Source organism: Macaca mulatta, chromosome 8, assembly GCF_049350105.2.
Source record: "Macaca mulatta isolate MMU2019108-1 chromosome 8, T2T-MMU8v2.0, whole genome shotgun sequence".
Classification (NCBI taxonomy): domain Eukaryota; kingdom Metazoa; phylum Chordata; class Mammalia; order Primates; family Cercopithecidae; genus Macaca; species Macaca mulatta.
The window spans coordinates 143,634,562-143,649,672 of NC_133413.1; the positions used below are offsets into that span (position 1 = coordinate 143,634,562).

The window sequence follows — 15,111 nt, forward strand, 5'->3', positions numbered from 1 at the left end:
CACTATGAGGCTTATTTCTAGCTCCTGTTTTGGGAGCGTGGCAGAGCCAGCTCAGCAGGTTGAGTGAGCTCTCTGGAAGATTACAGAGTCTCTGGCTGACACCACTGGCCCTGAGCTCTCTCCTCCCCTAGCTGAGCTCCAGATAAGCACCTAGTGCTGGTGGAGGGGACCACACCTTAGGCAAAGGCCGTGTTCAGGTCCTCCTTATCCTTGGAATGACAAACTCCCAGAAGCCTGCCTGGATTATTCCCAGCCTCCAAGAGTGCTTTGCTGCTCTCTCACTTAGCTCTTCTTACATTTGGCCTTTTGTGGACGTCAGCAGTGGGCACATACATTTACGCTCAACCCTCTGAGTGTGCGACTGCGTCCCTCTCACGTCTGCACCCCCAGTGGTGTGGCATGTTTGTTCAGATCCCTGCAAGATGAGCTGAACTCCAGGAACCAGCTTACAGGCCAGGTGTCCTCCTGGGGACACCTGTCCTATGAATCTATTTGCTCAAACTCAGAGCCTACCTCTTCCACTCATTTTATACCCTCCCTCTCACCTGCCCCATATTTCGGAACTACAGAAGACACCTCATAAATAGCAATGATGTGGCTGAACAACATCCCGATACCTGTTGTAGGCGTTGATGAACAGGTGCAGGTTGCCAGGGTTCATGTCATTCACGATGTGCTGGCGGTAGGTGTGGACCACCTCCACGTTACTGTGCATTTCTTCCTGCATTTAGAGAGGTGAGAAGATGGTCCTCATTGCACTGTGGCCCTGGGCTGGTCACTACTCTCTCGTTCTCCAGGTTATTTGGATACAAAATAAAGATAATAATGCCTAATCCACAAGACAGCGACGGACCAAAAAAAAAAAAAAAAAAAAACCGTTTGGGAAAGCAGCACACCCAGCAGGGTGCAGACGGTGCTTTCACTATCCGCTGGGAGCAGGAAAGACACCCCATCCTGGAAGGGCCACACCCCACCCTTCCAAACCCATTAATTAGGAAGTTTCAATCTGAAGTCAGACACCCTGGATCTAGAACTTAGCTTCATCACTGCCCTGTTCGTGGGCAAGTCTTTTAACCTTTCTGAGCCTCACGTCTCTCTATAAAAATAAAGGGAAGAGAGAGTGTTGCCTACACTTCCCTAGGTTATAGGACTTAATGGAGGTTGTGTTCTCACCTCTACCAACAGTAACAATTGGATGCAAATGTTAGTAATTATTTTCCAATAGAAAGAGTTGAAAAGAAGTTTTTCATGCTTCAAAAGCAAAACCAACTCATGCAACAGGAAGTTGCTGAAAAGAAGGGCAACTGCAACTCCCACCATGGCCAACCAGAGCCTTGGGGAAGTCGGCCTCAGCCTCCCGTCTCTGGGTGCTTTTTGAATGTCATTTGTGACCAACAACTTGTTTGCTCTGTTTCTCATTTGTACGAGGGCAGACACTGGAGGTTTCACACAGGGGTCTGATGTGACCAGTGGCAACCCGATGAGAAGTTGGAGTTGGGGGTCAAAGAAAGCCAGTGTCAAGCTTGAGCTGCGTCCAACAGCCCAGGATCATTTAGAGAGCAAGGAGGTCAACTGGCCACTAAGAGCAAACTCTGGAAAAGATAGTCAGGAATGATGCTGGGATTTCAGATCAAAACCAACTGTAGTGATCTAGGGGCACCCTTAGACATTATGGCCAGACCAACCAGTCTCCAAATAACTTGGGGTACAATCAGATCAGATGCTCAACGCTATGTGTGACATCCCTTCTCCAGTGAAACAGAAACAGTGGCTGTGAATTTTTCCCCAATTCCTATCAGTTTCAGATTACACACTCAGGACAGGGAAAATGTATCACACGCACTGTGGAATGAATCGTAAAAGGGGAAAGAGGACTCTGGTGGGCTAAGCCGTGGCCCTCAGAAGATATGTCCATGTCAAATCTCTTGAACTTGGGAATGCAAACTTGCTGGGAAAATTTTTTGCAGGTATAATTAATTAAGGATCTTGATATGAGATCATCCTGGATTACATGAGCTGGGATGAAGTCCATTGGAAAGTATCCTTAAAAGAGAAAGGAGAGGGAGAATTGAAATAGACACAGAGGAGAAGACCATGTGAAGACAGAGGCACAGAGCGGCCTGAGCAGCCACTAGCCAAGGAATGCTGACAACGACCTGGAGCAGTAAGAAGCCAGGACGAATTTCCTGTAGAGCCTGTGGCAGAGGGGCGGCCCTGCCAGCACTTGATGCCAGAGTTCTAGACTCAGAGCTGTGAGAGAATACACTTTTGTTTTTCGTGTGTGTGTGTGTGTGTGTGTGTGTGTGTGTGTGTGTGTGTATGTGTTTTGAGACAGAGTCTCCCTCTGTCTCACCCAGGCTGGAGTGCAATGGTGCAATCTCAGCTCACTGCAGCCTCTGCCTCCCAGGTTCAAGTGATTCTCCTATCTCAGCCTCCCGAGTAGCTGAGATTACAGGTGCCCACTACACCCTGTTAATTTTGTATTTTTAGTAGAGACAGGGTTTCACCATGTTGGCCAGGCTCATCTCGAACTCCTGACCTCAGGTGATCCACTCGCCTCGGCCTCCCAAAATGCTGGGATTATAGACGTGAGCCACCGCACTCAGCCCACTTTCATTGTTCTAAGCCATCCTGTTTGTGGTAATTTGTTACAGAAGCCACAGGAAACCAACACAACGGGCAAACCCAGCAGTTGTACCCGCCAACTCCAGAGTGGGGCCTCTGTTCCCCTCAAACACTCGCCAACTCCAGAGTGGGGCCTCTGTTTCCCTCAAACACTCGCCAACTCCAGAGTGGGGCCTCTGTTCCCCTCAAACACTCGCCAACTCCAGAGTGGGGCCTCTGTTTCCCTCGTACACTCGCCAACTCCAGAGTGGGGCCTCTGTTTCCCTCGTACACTCGCCAACTCCAGAGTGGGGACTTGTTTCCCCAGGACTCATGAGAGTGTCAGATGGTCACACGTTAGCTCAGAAGCAGACACTGGTATATAAGCAAATCAGGTCACTGCAATTTCAGGCAACCAAGGGGTTTTCCAGACCCGGGGCTTGAAACCAAGCCCATGGCATACGCTTCCCGAGGACAGCTGGCCCCAGCTAGAGACACAAAACCAATGTCTGGGGCCAGGTAGGCTGGGCTGATAAGATGACAACCGCTCACTTCTAGCACGCTGCGAGGGGCTTGGCTCACTCCCCCTCAGTGGCATGACTCTGCAGAAGAGCAGCTCATCTAAGAGCCAGGCAGCAGCGCAGGCAGCCACCATCCTGCTGTGGTTGCCAGAATGAAGCCAGATTCATAGACACAAACACTGGCCCCACCTCTCCCCGGCAGAGACCCTACACAAGTCACTCAACCTCTCTGGTCTGTTTCCTCTTCCATAAACTGGGAATGAGAACAGAATTCATCACACAGGTCACAGAGCACCTGGGTGGAATCCTAGTCCTATAGCTAATACTTGTGAGGCTCTTAGGACTGAGTCCAGCACACAGCTAACTCCACGGACACGTTTGCTATAGACCAGATTTAGAACAGCCCAGAACTGGAAACAACCCAAAGGTCTATCAGCAGGTGAATGGAAAAACAAACTGTTGCACATACATAAAAGGGAGTATACTTCTCAGCACTAAAAAGGAATACACTGTTTTTTAAGAGACAGGGTCTCTCTGTCGCCTAGGCAGAATACAGGGGGCAATCATAGCTCACTGCTCACTGTAACCTCAAACTCCTGGGCTCAAGCGCTCCTCCTGCCTCAGCCTCCCAAGCAGCTAGGACTATAGGCATGCACCACCATGTCTGGCCAATTTTTAATTTTTTTGTAGAGACAAGGTGTCGCTATGTTGCCCAGGCTGGTCTTGAACTCCTGTGCTCAAGCAATCCTCCTGCCATGGCCTCCCAAAGTGCTGGGATGACAGGAATGAGCACTGCACCCAGACTAGGAATAAACTATTGATCCACTCATTAACATGGACAAATCTCAAAATGGTTACGCTGAGTGAAAGAAGCCAGACCAAAAAAAAAAAGAGTACATACTATATAATGCCATTTATATAAAAATCTAGGAATTGCAAAGCAATCTATAAGGGCCAATGCAGAACCAAGTTGCCTGAGGAGGAGGGAGAAGAGGATTATCAAGGGGCACAAGGAAACTCTTGGGGTGATGGAGACGTTATTCTGAGGACAGTGATGGTTTTACAAATGTATATACATGTCAAATTTAGCAAATTCTGCCCTTTAAATATGTGCAGTTAATGTACTTCAATCAGCCGTTTTTAAAAGACACATATAAAAAGAGAGAGAATGAATGACTTGTTGCTTATGAATGAATAATGTCACATTATCTCACGAGCACCAGCTCGGCGGCCCCCAGTCGATTGTGTCTTGTTCTCTCCACCCCCACGTGGGGCCCGGTGCTGAGCACCACACAACGCATTGCTCAGCAGGAACAGTAGAATGCCAGACCACACAACTCACCTTCCCAAAGAGGTGGGACACCACCATGTCTGGCAGGGCTTGGGTCCATCCGGAGATCTAGGGAGGAGTAAAGTGGGTGGATTAGAAACCAGGAGCTAACAGTAGTGAACAAAGTCAGCAAAACCCCACTTCCCCGGGGGGACAGTGGCATTGCCAGACTCCCCTCTGCATGCAGGCCTCAAGGACATCCCCGTGATAAAAACTCAGTTCCTGTCTCCAGTTCCCTCCTGGACCTGACCCCCCACATGCAGGGCCTGGGACTACATCCAATTCCTTATTTTCAGAGGCCCATGCACAAGAAATCCACAGCAAATGAGCGCTGAATAAAGATCCAGCTACTGCTAGCTTACCCTGCTCAAAACATTCACCAAGTCTTCAGCAAAGAGGGCCGTCCATTCACCTCTTCCAAAAACACACTGAACTCCCCCGTCTACACCCCCGGATATGCTTGGCTCCCAACTGTCCCTCTCTCTCATCTCCAAGCCAGTTTCCCCTTTCTAAGTATACTGACATTACCAAAGACACTGACAATCTTCTTTTTCCTACCTCTCCCCAGTGACTAGGTTTGCAGCAGGAGCTCTATAAATGGTAGGATACAGCAGGAGCTCCATAAATGTGTGCTGACCAAAGCATTGAGCAAAAATAAGCAGCAGAGAAGCTCTAGACCTAAGGGTCTTTGGCTGGCCCTTGCCTGCCACAGCCCAGCTGTGTGGCACTGGGCAGTGTGCATACCTCTGGGTCTCAGACTTCTAATCTGGAAATGGGAGTGCCAGGAACTTCAAGGCTACAAAGTCAAGGTGAGGAGTGCAAGAAGTAACTGCACATATCACAGTGTCTAATACCAATGCCTGGTACTCAGAAGGCTGGGGTTGAAAAGGAAGGGAATACTACAGCTATTAAAGCCCTGCAGACCTTCCCCAGGCTTCACATTAGCCAGTGGTCGACATCGCCAGACCTTCGAGTCTGGCTCAGAACAGGGATCATGAAGCACGGCGGGTGGACTGGAATGTCACTTCCTTTGCTGGAAAATCAAATGAAAAACAGAAGCGTGTTCCACTCCCGAATGTCATATAGGCAGGAGGGAAGGGCTCCTGCATTCTGGAGGAATGTTCAAAGAACAAACACAAAATCACAGTGGCTAGGACAGGGCGGGGGATGGAGCAAGAGGCATGGCCCCTTCAAACCCTCAGTCCCTGGCAGCCTCCCAAAATTTGGCAAAACTGCACTTGCAAAATGAAAAGCTGAGATCACCTCAGCTTTGTCCTATTTCAACTGGAATGACCTGCCCATCTCCTCGGCAAACACTGAGGCCTTTACAGGGCAAAAAACCAAAAATAAACACCACAATGACAATTTTTAAAAGATAAACAAGGAACCTTAGGACACCAGCCAGGGCAGAGCTTCCCAAGACAGCACAGGCCCCTTTTCCTCCAGGCAGCCCAACCTGCTGGCCAGGCCTGCCTGTCTCCCACCCCGGACAGGAGCCCCAGGGGCAAGGATGGTCAGATCCACGAACCACGAAGTCAAAGCAAGCTGCATCCAGTCCCCATTCTACTGTCTAGCTTTATGTGGCCCTGGACAATCCCCTTAGCCACACCGAGTCCTCACTTCTGAAACGGTGATAAAAATTCTCACCTCCTAGAGTTACTATGAAGATTAACTGCGGTAATGCACACATAGCAATGTAGAATGAAACTAGCACATGGTAAACTCTCAATCTACGTTAGCTAATTATTATCGTAAAATTTTGTGGCACACTAAATATACATTTATTTTTCTTTAATAATATGTGAATGAATTCCTAAGATTAGAGGCTTTTGTCTTGTTCATCTCAAGAAGTTTTGTTCTTCAAGATGCTCAGCATCTTGACCAAAGCCTGGCACAAGTTAGGTACCCAGCTAATACTCATTAACCCAAGCAATGCTTATCCAAGCTGGCTCAGGGACCTGCATCCCAGTGCTTTCCCTGGCTTAGACAGCTTGGTGGTATTTAAGTCTTCTGAATGACAAACGGCTGAGGTCATGTGTACTGTTCTAAGCAAAGCAGAGGGAACTGGAGTGGGCAGTAGAGGGTAGCGGAGGAGTGGGTAAAGAGAGAGCTCGTAGCTCCAGGGCTCCCCCAGCCAGAGGCTGTGTGCACCTGTCCCTCTGCCTGCAGGGACTCCGCCTGCCTGACAGGCCCCCACCTCACCTTGGAGGCGGCCCAGTCCATCCAGCCTTCCGCACAAGGGTTCACGTTGATAAGGACGAGGCCCTCCACCATCTCAGGGTTGTTTAGCTGCGATTCAAGACACAAAGTGAGACAGACATCCCAGCAATCTGAAACACTAGGAACTTTCCAAGGCAAACCGAAGCTTGAGAGAAGTGCCCAGAAAAAGGCAGTGTGGGCAGCAGAGCAGGCTGCTGCTCCCTGGCCCCACCCCATGCAAAACTGAGGTTCCAGCACAGCAGACACGGGATCGGGTCCTAGAGAGAGTGGGAAGGAGAAAGAGGAAGTGCAAAAGAAGTAGGAAGCCCGCTGCGTTGCAGACCTGCCTTGGGCAAGTCACTTCAACCCATGGAGGCTCAGCTTCCCCACCTGTCAAATGCGTGTAATACACCATCAACCTCATCAATCAAACAGGGTACACAAATGCTCTCTAGCTGTGGCAGTAACAACTGTATTACTTCCAGAATATATAAACACACACACACACACACACACACACACACACACACACACAGAGTTATGCATCGCTGAATAACAGGGATACTTTTGAGAAAATTCATCATTAGGAGATTTTGTCATCATGTGAAGATCTCAGAGTGTACTTACACACACTAGATGGTATAGTCTACAACTCACCAAGGCTGTACAGTACAGCCCATTGCTCCTAGGTTTGCTGTACAAACCTGTATGGCAAGTGACGCTACCGAATACTGCAGGGAATTGCATCATGATGCTAAATATTGATGTATCTAAGCAAATCTAAACATAAAAATGGTACAGTAAAAATGAATCATTATAATCCTATGGACCCACTGTCAAATATGCAGTCTGTCATTGACCGAAATGTCATTATGTGACGCAGATACATATAGATATAGATATGTACACCTGGGTTTCAGTTGAGACATTTTTTAATTTGCTGAGAGTCTATATGGCCAGACCATTTTGTATTCATGTCAGCATTTCTTTCTTTTTTTTTTTTTTGTAAAATGGATGTTGTAGAATCATGTCAGTATTCCTAACCTCTAGCAAAGCCCAGCAAATCATAGGCAGTCAAAATACCTATGGATGAACAAAATGAGTATTGTTGCATTCTTACATAATTGCTTGGTGAGGATACAAAGGAACAGTGGCTTCTGACCTGAGCCCAGAGAAATAACAATGACAACTGTCATGAACACTTCCTGTGTCTGATTCCAGTTTGGAATCAGTTACGAACCAGGAGTACCCTGAGTGCAAAAACCTGTAGAGCTGTTAAAAAGCAGTGTCATAGCAGAGTACTCAGTGAGCACGGAGCGTCCTCAGTAGATGGCTAAGCAGACAAAGTCAATGACAAAAGAATGTGTCCAGTACCACTCAAGAGTGGAGGAAGAGAAAAGGTTGAGTATATACATATATATACACACACACACACACATATATATGTGTATATATATGAGTACTCACGTGTCACACACACACACACACACACACACACACACACACAAAACTGTGGAGCATACGGGTCATTTCTTTTTCCCTTTTGGGTTTCCAATGCTTTTTCCAAATGTCTTCCTTCATCTTAAAATGTTATTTTAAATGCGATTTTCAAAAAATGCCAAAGCACTCACAGCAAATCGAGTTAGGATGTAGGCGCCTGCTCCTGTTCCCATGCCAATAATGCTTTTCAGCCTGGAAACAGAAATACAAATGCATGTCACACAAGGAGAGAGTGACAGGAGCCCCCAAGGACCCACTTAGCACTTCCTGAGGGTGACCGCCTGGCTAGGCAATGCGGGAGCATGCTGCCGTGACTGCCTGCACAGCCCTGAGGTTACCGTGCTTTAGGACTGGACAGAGACCGCGCCCTTGGAGAGCCGCGCCCCTTATCCTCACTTCCCTCCTGGCCGCCACCCAGGCTCTGAGAGACCGTCTGACATTTCGGGAAAGCCCGTTACGGCATCATTTCTTCCCACTCTTAAGCTTTATTTTGGATTCTAAAACTTGGAATGAAAACAAATTGAGCAAGAACCATGAAGTTATCATTATTTGAAGGGCTCAAGACAGAGATGAACACTGGAAAAATGAGGGTGTGGAGAGAAAAGCTAAGGTCTCAGGCGACTCCATTCCAGAACATTCCATGGGAAAGAGAAGGGAATGGAAGAACAGGAGGCAAGAGCAAATGGGTGGGGCGGCTGCCATCACACAACATAACATTCATGCAAGAGGAAAACTGAAGTTACAGGAGGCAGACTAGAGCTCAGAGACTGTGTGAAGAACAGTGTTCACAGAGTGACAAGCTAATTTCTTGCCTCATCTTTAAACTGCAACCTTAATTTTAGTGGTCAGTCCAGATCAAAGCCAAGGGGCAGGAAGACGCTACAAGCCAGGCTTCTCTGCAAATGGAGGAGGAGCTGATCCCTCGCTCTTACCCAAACTGTTGAAGGACTCCAGGAAGCATTTCAGCCAGCTGATCCATGGAGGGGTACATGTACCTGGGGATGACACAGAGAGGCCATTAGTGAGTGCCCAGAGAGAAACGGGTAATCGAAACAGGAACACGCTTGAAGGGCGGGGCCATGCAACAGACTGCCCCATGCACATAGACCCCCCAGTCTAGTCCCTTCCCATCCTCCTTCCAAGACCCTTGCAGCACACCCTAACTATCAATTGCTTCCTATGCGCCAGGTCCCATGGATGCATTTTGGGGCATTATTAGCTCATTCAGTTCTCACAATAACTCTAGAAGGCTGCTAGGATTTTCCCCCCAGTAAGATTATAAATATCACTGAGGCTGAGAGATGAGCCACTTGGCCTCACGAGAACAGTAGATGGTTAGCCAGAAACATGTCCGCACTGGGTTTGTCTGGTTTTGGGTCTAGAGTGTTGCAGAAACTGACTAGAAGGCATTTCACAATTCCAACCTCAGGGAGAAGGAATTAGATCAGGCATGAATGAGTTCCATCCACAAAGGAGAGACTGATGCTCACACATGCCGGGCTCTTGGTGAGGCAATGGCAGGGGCCTGTGAGCAAAGCAGAGGCAAACCAGGACAGGAGCCAGCCCTCAAGTCAACAGAAACAGGGGGGTGTGACTCATAACAAAGGCTATCGAAAGAGAACTGCCGTGATCAGGTGATCAGGGAGGGCTTCTTAGAAGAAGTGACGCTGAAAGGGTCATGGGAACCTGATGAGTAAAGCGTGTGGGCAGGGAAGCAGCGTGTTCAGATGCCCTGGGAAGAGCCAGGAAGAGCCCGTATGGTGTGGCTCCACATCAACAGAACCACTGAGTTAGAAGCCGTAGGGCAGAAGAGGGGCAAAGACACGAAGCTCCTCTGAAATGGCCACGCCTCAATTTGGAGCCAGCAGCTCCTAAGGTGTGACACTGGAGAAGCCACTTAATTGCAGATCCCTGTTTCTTCCCTGTTGCCCAGGGCTGGTGTGAGGCAAGGAAGCAGCAGAATTCTACTCCCAAGGTCCCTCCTGTATAGATGGTGGAAGCCAGAGCCAGGAGGAGCCCAGCCAGGGATCCCCCACCCTGCTCTGCTGTCTCAGCTTCAGGATATAGGGGGCTCACCCTTAAAGGGCCTGGGAGACTCCCTCTCACCCCTCCCAAGCCCCACACTCTCCTCTGCCCTACTCCAGGAGGAAGAAACAAGTCAGGCCCCACTCTGACAGTGGGTCCCATGAGATGCACACAAAAACCACCTAGGAAACTAGGGGGAAAACACCCTGTAATATCTAGACCAACTGAATAAAAATTCCTGGGGGTGGGGCTCAGGCCTCAGAATATTTGTAAAACTTCTCCAGGGGGAACTAAGAGTCTCTGCTTTCCCCCCAAGTCTTTCACACAATTGGTCCAACTAAAGATAGATTTACTGACATACCTCTGGCTTTATCTGCTGGTTAACAATTAACCATGTCCCACTGTTTTAATACACTTTTAATTTTTGGTCCTGGTCCCATATGGTTGGCTGTACCTTCTCTTCCTCTCTGATAAAGGTTAATTATTAAGGATAATTCTGAACACTAATAAAAAAGGATTTCTATTTATAAATGCCAAGAAGGCCCCTTCTGGAAGACTTTAAACCCAAGAACCCGCTCCTGCCCTGGATTAATCAGAGCGTCAGGTGCGGGGACAAGAGGGATTATCTCTGAGGTCTGCCTCCCCAGCGTGATGCTGATTGGGGGATCCAACAAGCTTGACCATAATTGCACAAGGGGAAATTGAAAGGCCATGCCCATACAGATCACGGGCTGACAAGGGCCAGGCAGTGTAAACACTCTCAACTAAGGCAGCCTGATGTTCCAAAGAGGATACACGTCTCAGTAGATAGGACCAAAGCCAACTCCCCGGTTCTCAGCTGTGCAACCTTTTTCTCTTTTTTGGAGACAGAGTCTTGCTCTGTCACCCAGGCTGGAGTGCAGTGATACGATCTTGGCTCACTGCAACCTCTGCCTCCCAGGTTCAAGGGATTCTCTGGCGTCAGCCTCCCGAGTGGTGGGGATTATAGCCACGTGCCAACACGCCTGGCTAATATTTGTATTTTTAGTGGAGACAGGGTTTCACCATGTTGGCCAGGCTGGTCTCGAACTCCTGACCTCAGGTGGTTCGCCCACCTCGGCCTCCCAAAGTGCTGGGATTACAGGCGTGAACCACCGTGCCCAGCCTCAGCTGTGCAACCCTGAGCAAGGCAGTTAATGCCTCCATGCCTCAATATGTTCATCTGGAAAATGCAGCTAACAATACCAACCACACAGAGCTAGCTGTAAGGATTAACCCCAATGTTAAACACGAACGATGAAGCCTAGCCCACAGGAAGTGATCCATCAACGTTACTTCTCTCCCTCTCTTTTTCTCCACAACCTTCTAGGTTTTTCACCACACTATTTGGTCATGTCAAGTCCTCCTCCACTTCAGTCCTGTCCAGGCCGAGCACACCTATGGTAACGTCAGCCTTGCAGGAAGGCTGGGGCAATGGGGAGGTAGCATCTGATGAGTATCCTGTTTCAGTTTAGGAAAAGTCAGATGAAAAAGTCCTAGAGACAGATGGTGGTGATGGCTGCACAACAATGTCTGAATGTCCTTAATGCCACTGAACTATATACTTAAAAGTGGTTAAAGTACTAACTTTTATGTTATGTATCTTCCCACAATTTAAAAAGTGGTTAAGACGATACATTTTATATTTTACCACAACTAAAAAGTATTTAAAAGAGCAAAGCAGCGGAACCCCTCCCCGACACCCAGTTTCCATGCTGTAGAGCTCATAGGGCAAGAGGCTCTCACCCTGCGGGGAAGGAGGCTGCGCCGTCCTGCTGGCCAGGGGCGTCCACGTGGCAGACGGCGAAGTGCTGGGTGATCTCCTGCATGTCCTCGTAGTTGAAGAGGGGATTGTAGCAGGTTTTGTCTGAAGAATAGCAGAGAGGGAGAGACGAGAAAGAACTAAGAGGAGAAAAAAAATTAGGTGTCTCGGTGGCAAAGCTCATTCATTTTGTTTCACTCCTATTCAGAAGAAGGAAGTGAACTTGGAAGAACACAGATGTTCGCTTTTTTGTTTTTTGGTTTTGTCCCCATGCCCACTTTCTTCTGGTGATAAAAAGCAAGAGTAAGTCATGGGGCAAAGGAGTGGGAGCTGGCAGATGAATCTTGCAGTTGGTGCTGGAAGGGGCTCCCAGGATGGCTCCTGCAGCTCCTCCAGTCCGTCGGGGTCAGGATGGCCCTGGCGTGAGATGGGTTTGCCCCCCTGATCCTCTCTTTCCATCTGGGCCCACTATACCCTCCTATCTGGGGTACTAGCCCAGGACACACATAATTTTCAAACAAGGAGGAGCATGGGAGGTGAGATGTGCCTCCTCCTTTCATGTGGCCCGGATGAGTCTCCTCACTGCTGAAGAGAGTCGGGCTGCTCACCCTACCTCCTGTCCCTTTTCCTTCTGGGCACTCAGCTAGACAGTACTTCCCAGGCTCCCTTGCAATGAGAAGCAGCCATGTGATCTGTTTCTGGCCAATAGCCTGTGACTGTCACCATTTCCTCACCATACCTGCCACCGAGATCCTCTAAGATCCTCTAAGCTTCTCTCTTCTCCCATCTACCTGCCAGAAGCACAGTTTCCAGCAGAAGGCTCTGCAGCCCCAGGGGATGGCAAACCCCCAAGCTAGAAGGAGCCTGGGTCCTTGAATTGCCAAATAGAACATGTCCCACTCAACACCCACTAAACTGTTACGTGAGGGAGAAATAAAACATACATTGTGTTAAGCCACAGAGGGCTTGGCATCTTTTGTTACAGTGGTAAGCCTATGATAGACCAACAATGAGCCTCTCTACATTGGGAGAGGCTGCCATATGCAATTCCAGTTCCTTGTCAGAGTCAATCAAATAAGATAGTGTAACTCAAAATACCTAGCACGGACCTGGTACAAAATGGATGTAAGGGAAACAGACAGGGGAAGAAGTGAGATAAAAGAAGGTGAGAATGAAGTAAAAAGTGGTTTTCAGTGGATTGCCGTGAAATCATCCCCAGCCTCAAGGTATTGATAAGCTTTATAGAAACAAATGAAAATCAGGCAGTCCATCATCAAAAATCAAGCAAGCTTGCAATACTCAAGTTCACAACAATTACAGGACCAGTGAAACCTATGTGTCTTCTGATTCCTCACGGAAGAATTCACCTCTACTCCATGAAATTTCAGCATTTAGTAGATTCCATTCCATTTGCGTCTATGAAAAACGGGGAACCCACCTCTAAAAACCCTCCTGGTAATCTTGGAATTCACAGTCTAAACATTCATGGCGGTGTTACTCACACAGCCAAAAAGTGAAAATGCCCCAAATACCCATCAACTAAAGAATAGATGGCCGGGCCCAGTGACTCATGCCTATAATCCCAGCACTTTGGGAGGCGGAGGTGGGTGGATCACCTGAGGTCAGGAGTTCGAGGCCAGCCTGGCCAATATGGTGAAATCCCGCCTCTACTAAAAAAACAAAAATTAGCCAGGCGTGGTGGTGGGTGCCTGTAATCCCAGCTACTCGAGAGGCTGAGGCACAAGAATCGCTTGAACCCAGGAGGTGGATTACAGTGAGCCAAGATCGCACCACTGCACTCCAGCCTGGGCAACAGCGCGAGACTCTGTCTCAAAAAAAAAAAAAAAAAAAAAAGAAAGAATAAAGTGTGGTAAATTCATACAATGGAATATTATTATTCAATAAAGGAATAAAGGCAGTACAAATACTAATGCATGGCCTGGATAAACCTTGAAAGCATTATGAAAGAAGCCAGTTACAAAAAAATTACATGTTATTTGATTCGATGTATACAAAATTTCAGAACAGGCAAATTCACAGAAAAGGAAAGTCAATGAAGGGTCAGTCATCTGGGGGTGGGGTGACAGATAAAAGTACAGGATTTTTTGGAAGGATGAAAATGTTCCAAAACTGTGCTGATGGTTGCCCAGTTCTGTGAAAAGACTAAAAACCATATGTGTGCATTAATATAGAAGTCACTGTCACAGACAGCAAAGAACTCCCTGTGTTCCCAGCGCCTCTGGGCACACAGACAACTCCATGCCCACATGCAGCGCATTTCTGGCTTTTCCAGGCTGTGGCAAGAGTTCTTCCCAGAACAGCTCCAGGAAGTCCCAGGCAAAAAGAAACCACCGGCTCCCGGCCACCAGCCCTTCTCGGCTGCCTTTTTCCGCCACTCTCTTGGGAACCGGCTGACGGAACCATAGCTCCTCAGAACTTACGGTTCATGCCGATGTCATGGTAGGTGAGGATGACAGGCCGGTTTCCCTTGGGAGTCCCACACAGCGTGACGTGAACGGAGCCATGTAAAGTCTCGATGTCCTGCTCCTGAGGAGACACAGCAGACAGTGGGCTGGTCATGTGGGGTTCGCGGCATCTGTGTGCCTGAAGACACCCAGCCTGTTTCCAACTGTGTTTTGAGGAAGCTCACTTCTCATCTGGCCATAAGATCCCTGGCTTCGGGCAGCAGCTCTCTCTGGTGAGAAGCCACTCCCAGGACCAGGGCTAGGAGGGGACTCCCAGGAAGCAGGGGACAGAGGCCTGGCTCAGACTGTGCTGTTAAATGCACAAAATGCCGGGGACAGGGCCTGCCTGTGACCATCTCTGCACCAGACTGTTTGCTCCGTCCGGAAAACAGGCCACCAAGCCTGGGCTTCCTTGCTTCCTTGCCCCCAGGCCCCACTGACCCCACAGGTTACTGTCCTGTAACTAACATCCGGTGGCTTGGGGTTACCCAGAATTTACTCCCCACTTCCAAGAACAGCCCCCAGTTTCCTTCAGGAGCCCACCTAACCCTCACCCTCAGTCCTAAGAGTTCTGTTGACACTGACCCCCCTCCCCACGTTTCACAAGTGCCAGTTCATGCACTCCACCTCCCAGTTGCAAGGACTGGATCAGGTAAGAACACATAGGTTGGCTCAGGCCAACTAAAG

At 48.7% G+C, this 15,111-nt stretch overlaps 1 protein-coding gene across 5 annotated transcripts in view; it reads right to left on the reverse strand.

Moving 5' to 3' along the window:
• NDRG1 (N-myc downstream regulated 1) overlaps window positions 1–15,111 on the reverse strand; it is a 60,632-nt gene that overhangs the window by 12,591 nt on the left and 32,930 nt on the right. For all 5 annotated transcript variants that reach the window (XM_077944060.1, XM_077944061.1, XM_015146031.3 and 2 more), the window contains 7 exons: window positions 14,401–14,506; window positions 11,944–12,064; window positions 9,087–9,149; window positions 8,286–8,346; window positions 6,658–6,744; window positions 4,468–4,524; window positions 618–721 (listed from right to left, as the gene is read on the reverse strand). In XM_077944060.1, the coding sequence (XP_077800186.1) occupies window positions 618–721; window positions 4,468–4,524; window positions 6,658–6,744; window positions 8,286–8,346; window positions 9,087–9,149; window positions 11,944–12,064; window positions 14,401–14,506 (599 nt within the window). The remainder of the gene's footprint in view (window positions 1–617; window positions 722–4,467; window positions 4,525–6,657; window positions 6,745–8,285; window positions 8,347–9,086; window positions 9,150–11,943; window positions 12,065–14,400; window positions 14,507–15,111) is intronic.